Source organism: Zootoca vivipara, chromosome 14, assembly GCF_965207765.1.
Source record: "Zootoca vivipara chromosome 14, rZooViv2.hap1.1, whole genome shotgun sequence".
NCBI lineage: Eukaryota > Metazoa > Chordata > Lepidosauria > Squamata > Lacertidae > Zootoca > Zootoca vivipara.
In genome coordinates, this window is record NC_142597.1 from 28,255,832 (window position 1) to 28,271,841 (window position 16,010).

Genomic DNA, 16,010 nt, shown 5'->3' on the forward strand with positions numbered 1-16,010 from the left:
ATGACATTGCTCCATTTTTATAGGGACATATGGTATGTCTGGGGTACCCCACTATTAAGGACATAGTAACAGTCTCTTGTATCAAGCCAATGGCCCACCTAGTCCGGCATCCTGTTCTCACAGTGGCCAACAAGATTCAACTGGTATATATGCAAGTGTATATCAGCACTGATTTCCATGTTGGGGTTTTTAGCTGATACAGCATTAGGGACTTCTCCATCTACTCTTCACTTAAGAAGCTTTTGTTTATTCTAAAGAATACCCCGCCATTACCTTCTTCATCTGAGGATAAGGTGGTGTCTCCACATTCCTCTTTCACTTCCTTGAGGATTTTCAGGAACCGTCGATGTGTTCTCCGGTCCCGTTCCTCAGCAGCACAAGCAGCTGCTGAGTATTTCCTCTTCAGGACCAGATCTGGACCACCTTTCCTGGCAAGCTCCAACAGATGCTGAAACAGACATATGCATAGCAACATACTGAATTCCATCTAAGCGCCAATGACTTGCAGGAAACATATACATTAATTTTGTAACGTTTAAACAAAAGCCCATCATGTAAGTCACCAAGTGGATGGGGCAAGATACACAAACTTCTTAATGAGTGATATGCAAGGATGGAGGAGTTCTAATATTCAGGGACCAAAATCAAAGCCTTAGGAACCAACATTACTTCATTTAGGCACTGGTCCCTGCACAATGCATGCCACCACAAAGGCTGGGATCCAAAAAGCTAATAATTGTATGCAGAAAGGATTGAACATTCCCAAAAGGTTTAAGCAAATCAAAACTTTTAAAAGGAGACTCCCATGCTGCATCATAAGCTGCTTTCAGAAGTCCATTCATTTTCTAATATTATTTACTTTGGTATGTGGCATAGGGGAGGGGTCACTGCTCAGACTTAGAACATATGGTTTGCATGCACATGTTTTAACTCCTGGCAGCACCTCCATGAAATGGTTCTCAGAGTGCTCTGTACCCCAGACAACTGCCACCAAAAGAAACCAAGCTAGATGGCAGAATGACCGAATGCATTAAAGGCAGCTTCTATGTTCATAGTTACAATAGTGCTCTTTAAGAAACCTCAAGCATACAGACCCCTTAAGCGCTGAGAGTTAGTTTCATAGTTCTTCGAATCCCAGCCTTGTGTGAAGACACCTGGGCAACCAAATGAGAGATTTCTCCAGCCTCAATGACAAATACTGCACTAAATCTTATATTCTACAGAACATTTTAGTTTATTCAAATGCTTACATTCCGGGAGGAAAGGATCTGTTTCAGCAACCGGTAGAAGTACTGTTGCTGGGAACTGAGGTAGCGCTTGTACTGAGACTTGAAGCAAAGCTGTCGATACTTCACCACTTCAGGATTGAAGTGTCCATCTGCAAAAAGAACATATACTATGGTTACTGCTGTTTTGGCGTCCTGCTGCCTGAAAGCTATTTTTTATTTATTATCCAAAAGCTGCCACATGTCAGATCTCAAGAGAAGGAGGCACTCCACCCCCCCCAAAAAAAAAAACCCCGTTATGCAATAATCATGTATATTGGGGTAGAGTACAAGGCACATTACAAAGGATCGAGAAGAAATTGAATATCTAGCTTTTACCCTGTCAATGGGACCCTGACCACATAGAATAGGGAACTGGGATAATGCAAATTGCCAATGCTAGACTTACGACTGAATAATTTCAACACACACAAGGAAAGAAGGAAATGGGATAGACATCCCCTTCCCTTCCCTTCTCCCCGCCCCCATCAAACTGCAGGACAGAACAGAGATTGGATGAGACACAGAGTGTGAATGTATTGCATATGGGAGCACTTACAAATGTGCAGCACTACAACACATACAGCAGCACATAATTAGAAAAAAGGTGACTTCTACTTTCAGGACCTACAACTTGTCACCTTAAATAGCAAAGTCATGAAGCCAGATTAAAATATAGACAAAGCTGCCACTGACCGCGGAAGAGTTTCTGTGCAATGTGCAGGGGGTTTCCAAACCGAAAGTTCTCTCCACTGAACAGGGACAGGATAAGATTATTTTGATGTTCAGTGTTGCTTTCTGGGAAGTGAGGCAAAAACTTTTTCAGGTGTTCTCGTTGCGAGTCCGTCAGCACCTCCTGCCATGTTGAAAGACTGACAACTTCAAAAAAGATTTCAGGCTACAGAAGGGGGGAGGGCGAGAGAGAGATGAATGAAATAAAATCCTTCAAATGTGATCCAAAAATTCCACTTTTGAGAAAGTCATATAAAGCTCCACAATTTTGTATTTATACAAAAAAGAACAAAATGAAAATTGTTATGGACTAATAATAAGATAAACTAAGAAAACCTGTTCTTTAGCAGCAAAAGCTGTTAAGTTACAGTATGTTCCATTAAACACTGAAAGGCTCTGAAGAGTTTACAGACCCAATGGCCTAGTTTGCACATCAAGGTTAGCTGTGTATAATGAAACAAAATTAAAAAATTCCTTCCAGTAGCACCTTAGAGACCAACTAAGTTTGTCATTGGTATGAGCTTTCGTGTGCATGCACACTTCTTCAGGTACCTGAAGTATCTGTATAATGACTTACTGTGAACAGGCAGCATCTTATGCATGCTGCGCAATCACTCATGCTTCATTGAAGCTTGGCTTGTCATTAGATCTGAACCCAAGATTTATGATTCTCCTGAACAAACTATGATGAACAAGGCTTCATGAGCGTTGTTTGCTTGGGAGAAAAGACCATGATCCCAGGTATAGGATGTAATGATAATCCATGTTTCATAACTTGTTGCTCCTGCTTGCTGCAAGGGAGGAACTAAGCAGGCAGCGATCAGGTAGCATGCACTAACATGTCTCACAATCACTCTTATGTCCAGGGTCAGGAACCTTGGCCCTCTAAATGTTGTTGTACTCCAACTACCATCAGCCCCAGCCAACACAACCAATGGTCAAGGATGATGAGAACTGAGATGAGCAATTATCTTTGGCTTATCTGGACATGCAAATTGGGTTACTTAATGGTTTCTTACAGACAATGAAAGCAAAGACACATTATTTGGGTTTCCTTCACAAAGTCTTCACAACAATTGCCATATACCCAAGGACTGGATGCTGCTCAAGTAACAAAACCCTGCTGCCTCTCTCACGCCCTACTTGCGAACTTTTCAGAGGTATCTGTTTCTGAAGCTGTTCCTACCTAATTTAGTTATCAAATGTTTGCTGAGATTCCACCACTTTTGAATTATTCCTCCAAAAGATAGCAATGGTTCCTTCTCAGATCACACTGTTGTTTTACACTATGTGGAAGAAAAAAGGTTACTCCAGTTCTACTTACATCTTCCAAGAGATCTTCTGGCAAGCTAATTCGAATGGATCCCAGCATGCAATCCTCCATAATCTGTGTGCCATTTCCTTCTCCAGGTGGCCCCAACTCTAATGGGTCGGTGAGCATGTGATCCAAAGAATCCATTGTTCATGCCCTAATGAAACCCTAGAACAAAAAGAAACTTACTGTAGCCAAGAAGCTATTTTCACAATTCCACTACAGGTACAAGCAGATTTAATATTAAACAAAGTTTATTTAATTATTGTTACAGGTAGGTAGCCGTGTTGGTCTGAGTCAAAGCAAAATAAAAAAATTCCTTCAGTAGCACCTTAAAGACCAACTAAGTTTATATTTTGGTATGAGCTTTCGTGTGCATGCACACTTCTTCAGATACACTAGAAACCATAACAATTTAATTATTGTTATAGACCAACTCAGTTGGCACTTATTTGAAAATCATGTTTGTGTGTGTAGCTCTTACTGCTCTTGGAAAAGATAGCCCAGTTTAACACCTCACACTTTAAAATATATTGTTCTGCTACAGTATGGTATAGTTTGTTCTCTGTCCTTCTCCACAAAAGCTCTTGCAAAAAAAGCTCAGATATGCTTACCAGGAAGCAGAAAAAGAAGCCTTGCTGAATTCCTCAGGATTTGTGTGTGGTGGAAGGGAAGTAAAAACACAATATACAAAGTGTGAACTGCCGCCAGAGAATGCCTGGTCAACAGGAGGTCTTTCTTAGTTACAGGTAACCAAGCAAGATGTGTTTTTTTGCAAGCCTGTTCTATGATTGAGTAAATAAAAGGTGTAACTATTATAGAACCGCTTCTAAAGAATTACGTCTATGCATACAGAACAATTTCAGTGTGACAACAGCAACATTTAACTGAAATAATAAAAATACATGACTATGTGGCAAAATAATGTAATTCATGTTCCAAAATAATTATAGTGCCATGTCTTGAGGAATTACTAAAAAGGAAAGTCCATTACTTGCAACTGGTGATATTTACCTTTTATTTGAAGAACACAAAGCTTCTCCAGCTAGGGACTTGGAACATCAGTTACAGAGGATGGAAGCAGACATATAGCTGCCATCTGAAATATATTGGTCCTGAGAAAAAGATTTATTCTCAAATGAACAAGAGTCACATTTAAAACAGTGTATTTTATTAATTAATACTGCCAAACCAAATAAATTTCCACTGAGTGGTGGGTTTTCTTAGTGCCCCATTACAAAAAATAATTTATCAAAATAAGTACACCTCACTTATCTTTGATAGAAATTCAGACAATAAAAAATGAAGTCTCTGTCTTCATCAATGTTTTGAAGAAAAAAGGGAAGGGGAACCAGAGGTTTATCTGCTATGCCAGCAATAAAAATTGCAACGCACCAGACTTCAATGAGAAGTTTTACCTTCTAGTCAAACAGAGAATTTGCACTTTGGCCCCAGAAGAACATTTGGTTGCCAACATTGCTGGGATTCTTGTTGCCATTTGGCTAGTCTTTGGTAACATTGGTCAGTTTAGGTTAACGTTCATTAACTTGGGGAACTCAATGAGAACAATAAGGCTTTCAGTTTCTGTGGTCATGCATCTTTCTACTTTTATTAGGAAGAGTCACTGACTCTATCTAAACTATGGTTTGCTCAACAAATCAAGAGTTGTCTCACAGTCAAGCACACAACCTACAGTGCATTTCACTAGCTTGTTTTCCAGCTGTTCTTACCTCGTGCAGCTTGGTAAGCATCTGAGATGCAGTGACGGAACAAACCAAGATTCAATAAGGCTGTTTGGTTCACACATGACACCAAATGATGGTTGAAACAAGCCACAGTTCATAAACCACCAACAAATCTTGGTTTCACATTGTGGTTTGCTGTCAAAAAGCAAAGTATGGCTAGTTTGACCAGTCTGCATATTTTGGGAATAATTTCATCAGGAAAGCGGCACACAAATTAACAGAAGATTACGATGAGCAACATACAGTATAATCAAATTAAACAACCAAGTAAGACCCCACAATAAAATACAAAAATAAAATACCAAAAAGCAAAAGTAATGCATCTCCAAAATCTAGATCTGTAACCAATTTTAAGCATTGCAATCTTCTAATATTATATGCTGCCAAGTTACTAAGGAACAGATTTTAAGAGTTATGTTTAGCACAAATACAGTACTTATAAGAACTGTACATGGCAAATTTCTGGTAATTTATTACATTTATGTACCACCTTTTCCATCAATGAGCTCGAGATTGTGTGCATGGTTCTCCCCCTTAACATTTTATGCTCACAAAATCCCTGTGAGGTAGGTTAGGCTGAGATACAGTAACAGGCCCAATGTCACTCAATGAACTGCATGGCCAAGTGGAGATTCTAACTGTAGGCTCCCATGTCCTAGTCCAACACTCTAAACGTCATACCATTTGGGGTGGGAAATTTTTCAGAGCTGTATTTCTCCAATTAATGCTTTCCACTTCTAAAGTTGATTAGTAACAATGAATGGATCTTTGTTTATTTAATACAAATAAAACAGACATGCTAAATTAGATCACTCTTCAGAACATTCCAAAATGTTCTGATGAAAAAATTACCCTTTTCTGTTTTAAAGAAAAGGGCTTTTAGTAGTACTGTTTTGATAATCTGCATTTTAATATATAAAAAATAAAAAATTGTCCAGTAGCACCTTAGAGACCAACTTTCACGTGCATTTTAATGTTTATAGTGTTTTAATTCTCCTATAGTTTAATCACTTTTGAACCGTTACCTTGTATGTATTTTTAGCTTTCCGTACTCCACCTGCCCTGCTTTAATTTGTATAAACAAACTTGAGCCCTGGTCTAGGAAAAGGCAGGCTATAAATAATAACAACAATAACCCTTCATCTACCGTATATTATTTTTGGAAGGTCACCTGACTCTCATAGGAGCAGCTTTTGGGAGTTGCATGGCTGGTTAGTGGGAAGCGGGCAACCCAATTTTGCACGAATAGATGTGTCTTCAGCCAGCACAAATAATAATAATAATTGTGGCCAAACCCTTAAAACACATGCTTCCTCACCCAACCTACCTTTGGGAGAATTTCCCTCATGGTACAAGCTTAGCCTGTCAAATACACTGTTAATCTATTCCCACTGCCAACAATTTAATGAAGCGACAGCCTTTATTGTCTGCACAGCAAGGGTAGGGTGTGCGCCTTACAAGCTTGCACACGCAAGAGGAGACAGCCCCCTGCCCCCGAGGAAGTTACACTCTTAAAAAAGGCGGGGGGGAGAAGGGGAGGGGAGGGCCCACGAGCAAAGACAGTTCCCCCACACACACGCACCTCATCCTTGCCCCCCACAAACCCGCCTCCCTATCCTGTCCCTACCTGCCCCCAGGTATATCTATTCGCACCCCCTCCCCAAAGTTGTCAATGCCCCCCCCCAAACTTTGACCCACAGGAGACCTTCAGCACCACACGCGCCTGCTCCGTTTTTTACCTCAGAGGCCTCTGAGGCGAGTAAGAGGATCCGGCCCTCCGCGTTCCAAACAGACGCCCCCCACCCGAACCCCCACTCACCTGCACCCGGCTCAGGCATTCCGTTTCCAGGTCGAGGTGGTGGTGGTGGTGGTGGTAAGAGCGCATGCGCCGAAGCACGCGAGTCCTCCCCTTTCAGTCGCGCGCGCGAGAGAGAGCGGCGCGTGGGCGCGCCCAAGCTTGATCCTTCCCTGCCTCCCGCGGAAGGAAGGGAAGGAACGAAGGAACAAAACGTCGCGCATGCGCGCCTCCTCCTCCTCCTCCAGACGGGCGAAAGCGCGCAGCCGCACTCGCCGTCGTCTTCTTCGCATGCGCAGCGGCGGTGCGGTGCGCCTCGTGTTCCGTTTGCGTCTCCAGCGGCTGGAATGATTGAGCCCATTGATTGATTGAAGGCAGGGGGCTATTTCTGGGTCAGCGTGTCAGATTTCAACATATATGATCTATTTGGCTATTTTATTTAGAGAGCATGCCTTTTAGAGCATGTAGAATTCTTAGTGCAATCATGGTTTTAATTTTGGAGTGTTTTAAACAGCTGTTTTTAGTGTTTAAACTGATAAATTTATTGTTTTGTTGTAAACTGCTTTGAGGCTTCTGTTTTACAGTCAATTTTATGATTGTAAAATTTTATGTGTTTATAAATATATATATACACACACAGTGCTTTTTTCTGAGGTACGCAGGCAGATCCGTCTTTCCCATACGGCTTAGTGGTTCGTTGTGCCAGGGCAGCGACCACTCAGGTGTGCCCCAGCGAGTGGGGGAGTTGCGTGGCTTTCTCCCCTTTCCCTACACGCCCGCCAGCTGCTCCCCATCAAACATATGGCTGGCGGGCGGGCATCTTCCTTCCCAAGCCTGGGGGGCGGAGCGCGATCCCTGCAAAGGCTTAGGATGGAAGCTTCACCCCGCTAACTATATGGCTGGCGGGCGCGCAGCTTCCCTCCCAAGTGCAACTCTATATATCTTTGCATCAAGTAAAATTGCGGGGGGGGGGGGCTTCTGACTGTTTCCTCCCCAACACGCAATTTATATTTCTATCGCCGTATCTGGAAATTATAATGCATACAAATAAACAGGAGCCAAGGCTGATTTTTTTTTTTCTGGCACGGCTCTTGTGCTTTTTGACACCGAGAAAAGCAGCAGTTAAGGCTTGTCACATCACTGAATGTTTACTGTATACTGAAACAAGTTTTGCCTGCTGATTCTGCTGATTTATGCAGCTGTGCCAATAAAGGCACAGGGATCCTATTAAATTCTACTCTGAAATACACAGGTTCAAACATAGCTCTGAAACAACTAGACTGCTTTAACACATTTCCCATGCATAAAATGGTACCTGTTATAATTCCTATCATGAGAGAATGTATGCATGAGCAAAATAAGCAAAAAGACCTTATGGACGGATCCTCTGTTTACTTAGAAGTAAGTCCTACTGAGTTCAGCTGGGGCTTACTTCCAAGAAATCAGGTGCAGCACTGTAGTCTCATGAAGAGTGAGCATCGATGTCTGCAGTGCATGGGGCATCCCCAGACTATAACCCTCAGATTCCCAGGCTCTGTGGTTTAACCCACAGTGCCACCCGCATCCCTAGATTCCCAGGTAAAAGGTAAAGGGATCCCTGACCGTTAGGTCCAGTTGTGACCGACTGGGGTTGCAGCGCTCATCTCACATTATTGGCCGAGGCAGCCGGCATACAGCTTCCAGGTCATGTGGCCAGCATGACAAAGCCGCTTCTGGCAAACCAGAGCAGCAAAACGGAAACGCCATTTACCTTCCCTACTGGTATTTATCTATTTGCAGTTTGAGGTGCTTTCGAACTGCTAGGTTGGCAGGAGTTGGGACCGAGTAACAAGAACTCACCCCGTTGCGGGGATTCGAACCACCGACCTTCTGATCAGCAAGCCCTAGGCTCTGTGGTTTAACCCACAGCACCACCTGCGTCCCTCTTAGATTCCCAGGTACATTATATCAAAAAGAGGTGAAGATTTAAAAAATCACACTGTTAACCCAGGGCAGATAAAGTTTGTTATTATAACCATATTGCAGCAGGCATGACTGGTCAGAGTGTGGGTTATGCTAGCCCTGCAAAGTAACACTAGCAACAAATCAATATAGTTTATATATTAGGGGGGGGTGTTTCTTTTTACACCTGGGAAGGTAGTGCAAGAATATTAGCATGCTACATCAGTCACTGAGTGTACAATGAATATAACACTACTAAATAAGACTAGACCAGCACATTGGAGTAACTTGTCCTAGGTTCTTCTTTCATTAAATGTTGTGATTTTAATGTCCAGCTTTTAGCAGTTTTAAAGAAGAAAAGGACATTAGGTTGGATCTAACGAAGTTGGTCCTATTTGTACAAGGATTTCCACTCATGCAGTAGATTCTCTGCCTCTCCTCTGTTTGCCCCTTGCAGATCTGTTCATGTACATTGGTCACCACCATCCTTGTTACTTGGTGGCCTAGTGATGTAGGTGAGAAGACAAAGAACAACAAGTTTCTGCCCTGCAGTAATGTAACATTGTTCTGCTTTTAGCAACAACTTGGAAGAGCCTTGCATGCCCTTTAGGGTTTGTTTTTGTATGTTTGTGAGGTCTAGTGAACACATTCTGCTTTGCCAAATCACAGAGCACCTACTTGCTCAATGTGGTGATTGCTGTACATCTTTCCAGAGTGGATACCTCGAACTAATAAAGGTAGCCATGTGGGGTTTTTTGGTTTTTTTTAAAAAAAACAATATTGTGTTATCATGGAATCAAGCTGTGGAGCATTTGCCATTTATTGAGGAAGGCATCTCCCTCCTTCCCTGCTCCTGTCTGCATTACTGTATATGTATGTCCATTTCACTGGAATTAATTGGATTTTCTTCCAAGTAATAGGTTTATGACTGAGGTGCCAGGCTGATTTTGTGATGGCTGAGATGGCCCGAACAACTTCTGTTCCTATTTAAACGACTTAACACTTCAAAACGAAAGGATGAAGGTGCTCCATATACAATTCATCACAGCACCAGAGGGTTGAAGAGGCCTGGAATAAAAGCAGTGTATTACACAGCCGCACTCCAAGGTAGTATATATCTCCCAACAGTAGTAAAAAGAAATCTGTAGCTTCTGTTTGCCCTAATATTGCTGTTGAAATGATGCCTCCCAATTGGTTTCAAAAGCAGACAGACTCCTGAATAGGACCAGCACGCAAATAAAGTGCCTTAAAGAAACAGCTTCTCCTTTATCTGGTCCCAAACTTTATCCTTGTCTCACCTGGAATGCCTCTTGTAGCAGGGAAATGAAGGGGGGGGACCCACAAGATCAGAACAGCTCTCTTGCACAACCCCATGAATTTCAATAATATGCCTTTCACAAGGGATGTTCCCATTGGATGCCCCAGGCGTATTCAGTCAGGCAGTTGTTGTTTTTAATGTCTTTTGTTGCTGCCCTGAAATGGTGGTTTGCTGTCTTCGTGTTCATTTTCCTGAGTGCAAGGTTGGTCATTTTATGAAACAGCCCAGTTATTAGCAGTTTTTATACAGCACCTAGCAAGGGTGTGAGAGGAATGAATTAAATATTTCAGGCAGCAGAAATACAAGATCTCCAGCTATGCTGAACTGAAGGTTGGGGATTTATCATCCAATACTGTGAAGTAACTGGGACGCGAGTGGCGCTGTGGGTTAAACCACAGAGCCTAGGGCTTGCTGATCAGAAGGTCGGCGGTTCGAATCCCCGCGACGGGATGAGCTCCCATTGCTCGGTCCCAGCTCCTGCCAACCTAGCAGTTCGAAAGCATGTCAAAGTGCAAGTAGATTAATAGGTACCGCTCCGGCTGGAAGGTAAATGGTGTTTCCGTGCGCTGCTCTGGTTCGCCAAAAGCGGCTTAGTCATGCTGGCCACATGACCTGGAAGCTGTACGCCGGCTCCCTCGGCCAATAAAGCGAGATGAGCGCCGCAACCCCAGAGTCGGTCATGACTGGACCTAATGGTCAGGGGTCCCTTTACCTTACTGTGAAGTAAAGGGGTTCCCTCGAACAGCAGCTGTATAAAAGGAACAAAGTTCAAAGCAGCTCTTTTAATAAAATGCACTTAGGTTTCAAACCCCAGCCCTAATACAAACCCCAGTAACGTATACAATGAAAGCTGCCGGACGCATTAAAACATCACTGAGCCTTTTTATTCTTATTTACTAGAGAAAAGGAATCTTCCCCCTTGCACAGAAGGAACACAGTCAACAAGGTGAAGGTTGAAACTCAGTGTTACCTTAAATGCTCCTGTGATTTGAATAGGTTTGAGACTTGGGAGGGCTCCAAGATAGCTTCCTTCATACTCTCCAGAATTGAGTACCAGGACAGTGCAGACGGCATGTAAACAGTTCACAAGATTCCAAAAATTAAAAAAATTTAAAAGAAAAGAAAAATAACTTAACTGCTTCTGCACAGCTTCACAGTTTCACTGTCCCAACTGTCCCAAATGCTGTGGGAAACAATGGTCAGTAATTGTTCCTTTCCTTTCAGGCAATTTTCTTATTTATTTATTTATTTATTTGTTTATTTCTCCCTTCCTCCTTTCCCATGCTGGTATATTCCCTTCGTCCATGGCTACACAAGAAATTGAGCCAAAAGAAATGTAATTAGCTAGTGAGACAGACTGCTTTTTAAAACTGCAGGTATGAAACACATACATGAGACATATTCTGCCAGCAGTTACGTGTTCAGCAAACCTTTCCTTTCGTTGTTGCGAAGGCTTCAACAAATGAAAAATAAGGATTCCCCTGGAATAAATTAAAAATGGGAGGGGGGTCCAGAAGAATCTTAGTTTCCATTTTGTTTTACACCATTCTTTGTTCAAGAGCTCTGGGAATTGCTGGCATCCTAACAGGGCTGTGAACTACTTTAGGTATCATTTAGACCTGAAATTCTGTGAATTCAGCACGAGACAAGGAAATTCAAGTTATACAAACAAACTTGTTAAAACATCTCTTAGTGTCTCAGATATTCAGGATTATGAATCTAAAAAGTCAGCAGATGCGGCTGGATTTCCTCCTTTCTCTGCCACAAAGGAGAATTCATGGCTTTTCCGTGTGCACATCACTGCTTCCATTGCCATTGGTTGTGGTGGTTATGATGTATTGCGTCGTTTGCTGCTGATTCGCCGTTTGTGATTCCAAGGAGTCAGAATGTGTCGATGACTGAGACAGACCCACTTCTATGCCACTAGAAAGCGAGAGGTTTGGCTTTACATCCAAGTCAGATTGACCTTCAGCTAATACATAATGTGTCTACAGGAAAAGAAACCAACATAGGTTATATTATCCGGTTTTTAATATTTTTCTCTCATATCCTCAATAACTTATTTCTGCCTCAACTTTGGTTGTTGCATGTTATGAATACACAAAAAATATAGGTTAAGTCAATGAAAGTAGGAACTGTAAACTATCTTGGTGTTTGCTACACCCTGTGGCACACAGGTGATTTTTTATGTAATCCCTCATCTTACATGCATCCGACTTGCCTGATTTCAACCATACGTAGCTGAAGGTGGGCTGGCTGAAACTGCACAAGTCCCAAGCAAGAGCCGAAAAGCTCGTTTCGCACCAGGTCCACTAGGGGCTACCTGGTGTGAAAATGGTTTTTAAGTGCTCCACCTTGCTTGCTGGGCAAGGCCCACTCGGCACACTGACTGTGAAAGGATCTGGGATGCTCTCACAAGTTAATGTGAGCATCCCTAGCCTTCCAGGGCCAGCGTGCTAAGTGGGCCTTGCCCACAAGCAAACCCAAGAGCTAAAAAGCACACCTGGCGCTAAAAGAACTGTTAAGTTCTTGACCTTGCTTGCTGGGCAAGGTCTGCTTTGTGCACCAGCTCTGGGAATGCCGGGGGTGTTTTAACTATATGCCATTTTCACATACACATCTTTTAACCAAGATGAGGGATTAGCATATATAAAAGGGACGAATTAATATTTCTAAAACAACAGATTTCATGAACATAACTGACTCATTCTGCTAAGCATATACAGTATGTGATCTGACTTTGCCAGAATAATTTCACTCTTAGGCACTCTCAGTCCCCACATCCAAAATATGGGATTAATCCTGGAACATTTAGAAAAAGCCCTATACTATAGCCTCCAGTTATTATTAACAAGAATTTTGAATGTTTCTTTGACCACCCATAATAATTCTGCTTAGGATGCATGCAACACATTCCAAATGTTCAAAGTGCTTCACTTATATTTCCTCAGTCATCTTACCTGGGCGACTGTTTTCACTTGCCCTGTGTTCACTGTAGTGACAGGAGTTCCTACAGCTGCCTCCGCAATCACATACTGGCCCTGTGGGAGGGTCATCATCTGAATATCAGAGGCTAGAGGGGGAAATTCAGAAGATAAAGAAATAGAGTTAAGATGTAGCCCTAACCCCACTGAATTTAGTCTCAGGCCTGCTCCCATATAAGGAGAGCTGGACTCTCATTTAAACACCATCAATACAAAAAGAAAACATTCAGAAGGTCAAAGTAAGCCTTGTGGGTTTACCTGAAGCTCGCTGAAGTCTACATTTCAGCCTATGGCTCTTAAATATAAATATATTGAGAAGATCCAAGTCTGAAAACACATGGCCCTAGCATCTGTAGGCTACAAGTGCATTTAAAAAAACAAAAGGTGCCTTCTGAGATCTCTGTAAACTCTTTTTGTGACTTGTCAGAGCTAAACCTGGGACCTCCTAGCTTAACCCCTCCAGTCCTAATTGTGATTTTTTTACACTCTATGGATGCAATTGAAGTATCATTGGCCTTCTAATAAAGGAAGCAAGGAAAATGTGCCTTCCCACCCTCTCTTGTGGTGGTGTATTAACATAAGCATCTTTTGATGCTTACAAAATTTTATCAGCTGTGTCTTGCTATGAACATTGTTTTCAGTTTACACAACACCCTACTCAAAGCAATGCAATTAGAACAAGAAGTTGGCCTGCTTGTATAAGATGTCAAAAATGTATGGCTTGTAGCTCAACCTGAAAAATAAAAGGCTTGGATATGTAATACAGTAGTACCTCGGGTTACGAACACGATCCGTTCCGGATCGCGGTTCGTAACCCGAAAAGGTCGCAAACCGAGCGCGCGCTTCTGCGCAGTTTTCGCATGCGCAAAGCGTGCGCGCCACTTCTGCGCATGCGCGGGACACACGCGCGCCGAAAACACTTCCGGGTTTACGGAGTTTGTAACCCGAAGTGTTCGCAACCCAAGCGGGTCGTAACCCGAGGTACGACTGTACGAAGAAGCCTTACAGCTGTTGTTCTTCTTTAAGGGGCTTCTCAACCATTATTTATTAAATCACAGCTTGCAAACTGCAAATGAAGTGCAGGCGCTTTTCTAACACCTCTGAGAGCAAGCAGTAGCAGAGCCTTCTTGCATACTTACGATAGCTGCGGAATGAGTTCCATGAACTGGGAAGATATGCTTGCTGGACCGAAGAACCTTGCTGTGATTGGAGAGTTTGGCTTTGTGACGAGCTGGTTGCCTGCATCTGGGAAGGGCTGAGCTCCTGCTGAGATGGTTGGGATGAAGGACTTAAGGGCTGACTTCCCACCTGGAATAAAAGAAGTGTCAGTTGCAGCATAGATCTTCAGGATCTCAATACTCTATTAGTTACACTATCTCCAGTTGAAAGGTCCTGTCACTAATCTTCTCAATCAGTGAAAAACGAAAACACAAGGCAAGACAAAAGTTATTAATGTAGCACTTTTCACCTACAGCAAGTTACAGCAATAACTTTCCGATTTGCGGTGACTAAATCTACAGTACTTTCACAACTGAGCTAAGAACACCACCTCTAATTTCAGTGCTTTTACATTGGAACTAATAAACACAATTTAGGCCAATACATGTATACCTCATATTGTGCTTTGCTTTATTGCACTTTACAGGTACTGTCCCTTACAAGGACGCAGGTAGCTACAGGCAGCATGGCCCCCTGCTACCACCACCGCCCCTCTTCTGGCCATGAGAATAGAGCTTGCTAGGGCTGGAGATGGGGTTTTCCCCTCCCACCCCTGCAGCCAGGGGGTGCTGGCTTAATAGACTACAGTATAGTTTGACTTTTATAAGCACTGGGAAGCAAAACATTTAAAAAGTGTAGCTCGCTATATTGCGATATTTGCTTTATTGCGGTGGTCTGGAACTGAACCTGCAATATCTCTGAGGTATGCCTGTACACAGTTCTAATTTATAAACACTGGTTTGGGTTGTAAAGCCAAAACAAAAACAAAAACAAAAAACCTCAGCCACAGCAGCATTTAAAGGCTTTTCATTGTTTTTCTCACAACAAGGGTCATAAAAAGCAACTACAGCCTGTCTTACTTATCAATACTTGCAACAGATTTAGCAAAAAGGGAGTGTGTCTGGATGTACACACCGGACACATTAACACAATATGGCTTCAGCCCGGAAGATAGGACCAGCGCTACTTTGCTTCAGTGAGTGGAGCCCTTCTGAGCATTATTACATCCTCAAACCTCTATAACAGCTGCCTTTTTTTTCATTTTCATCAGACAGACCGAGGAAGGCAGAAGCTAAAATAAAGAATTTAACATTTCTGTTTTGTTAGTCGCTGTAAGAAATAACTACATAGTGTATATATGGCTGACCTGTGAAGATGCTGGGGCTGTTGGGCTTGATTCTGTGACCTGGATATGCTGCACTTGGATGGCATGCTGGGCGTATGTCTGAGTGTCCTGCAACTGTCCGACGTCCACTGTGGAATGTTGAGACTGGTGGGGTGAGGTAGCCTGGGAGGAAAGAAACATAAAAGCACAACTCCGTCCTGTAAATGTTTGATGTCCTATTGTGTTCTAATTTGTTGGAAGCCACCCAGAGTGGCTGGGGTAACCCAGTCGGATGAGTGGCATAATAATAATAATAATAATAATAATAATAATAATAATAATAATAACAACAACAACAACAACAGCAACAATAACAGTAACAATAAATATATGATAGGGCTGCGGCTGCATTTAGTTCAGAATTGCTACTCATGGCATTTGTACCAGGGTCTGGATTCACATGTTATTGTGGGGCACAATTATAGCTTCCCTGTAGCTTTATCCCACACTGGTCTGGTAATGTAAGAACACAGAAACTATTTGAAATAAAAGCCTTCCAGACACTGGCAGAGGAAGAGGAGTGCGGGGGGAGCGC

The 16,010-nt window shown here is 42.6% G+C and overlaps 2 protein-coding genes across 13 annotated transcripts in view; both read right to left on the minus strand.

The window, feature by feature from the left end:
- The window catches only part of NFRKB (nuclear factor related to kappaB binding protein), a 27,471-nt gene extending 20,419 nt beyond the window's left edge, over positions 1-7,052 (minus strand). For 2 of the 6 annotated variants that reach the window (XM_035138936.3, XM_035138931.3), the window contains exons 1-7: positions 6,874-7,052; positions 5,040-5,189; positions 4,324-4,424; positions 3,322-3,477; positions 1,962-2,163; positions 1,251-1,378; positions 274-448 (exon numbers count right to left, since the gene is read on the minus strand). In XM_035138936.3, coding sequence (XP_034994827.1) covers positions 274-448; positions 1,251-1,378; positions 1,962-2,163; positions 3,322-3,456 — 640 coding nt within the window. In that variant the 5' untranslated portion in view covers positions 3,457-3,477; positions 4,324-4,424; positions 5,040-5,189; positions 6,874-7,052. Of the gene's footprint in view, positions 1-273; positions 449-1,250; positions 1,379-1,961; positions 2,164-3,321; positions 3,478-4,323; positions 4,425-5,039; positions 5,190-6,793 lie in introns of all 6 variants that reach the window. The other 4 variants (XM_088658116.1, XM_035138934.3, XM_088658118.1 and 1 more) reach the window with 2 other exon arrangements.
- Positions 7,053-10,970: 3,918 nt separating this feature from the next.
- Positions 10,971-16,010, minus strand: part of PRDM10 (PR/SET domain 10) — an 85,098-nt gene continuing 80,058 nt past the window's right edge. For all 7 annotated transcript variants that reach the window (XM_088657547.1, XM_088657548.1, XM_088657549.1 and 4 more), the window contains 4 exons: positions 15,458-15,598; positions 14,232-14,400; positions 13,069-13,181; positions 10,971-12,096 (listed from right to left, as the gene is read on the minus strand). In XM_088657547.1, the coding sequence (XP_088513673.1) occupies positions 11,884-12,096; positions 13,069-13,181; positions 14,232-14,400; positions 15,458-15,598 (636 nt within the window). In that variant the 3' untranslated portion in view covers positions 10,971-11,883. The remainder of the gene's footprint in view (positions 12,097-13,068; positions 13,182-14,231; positions 14,401-15,457; positions 15,599-16,010) is intronic.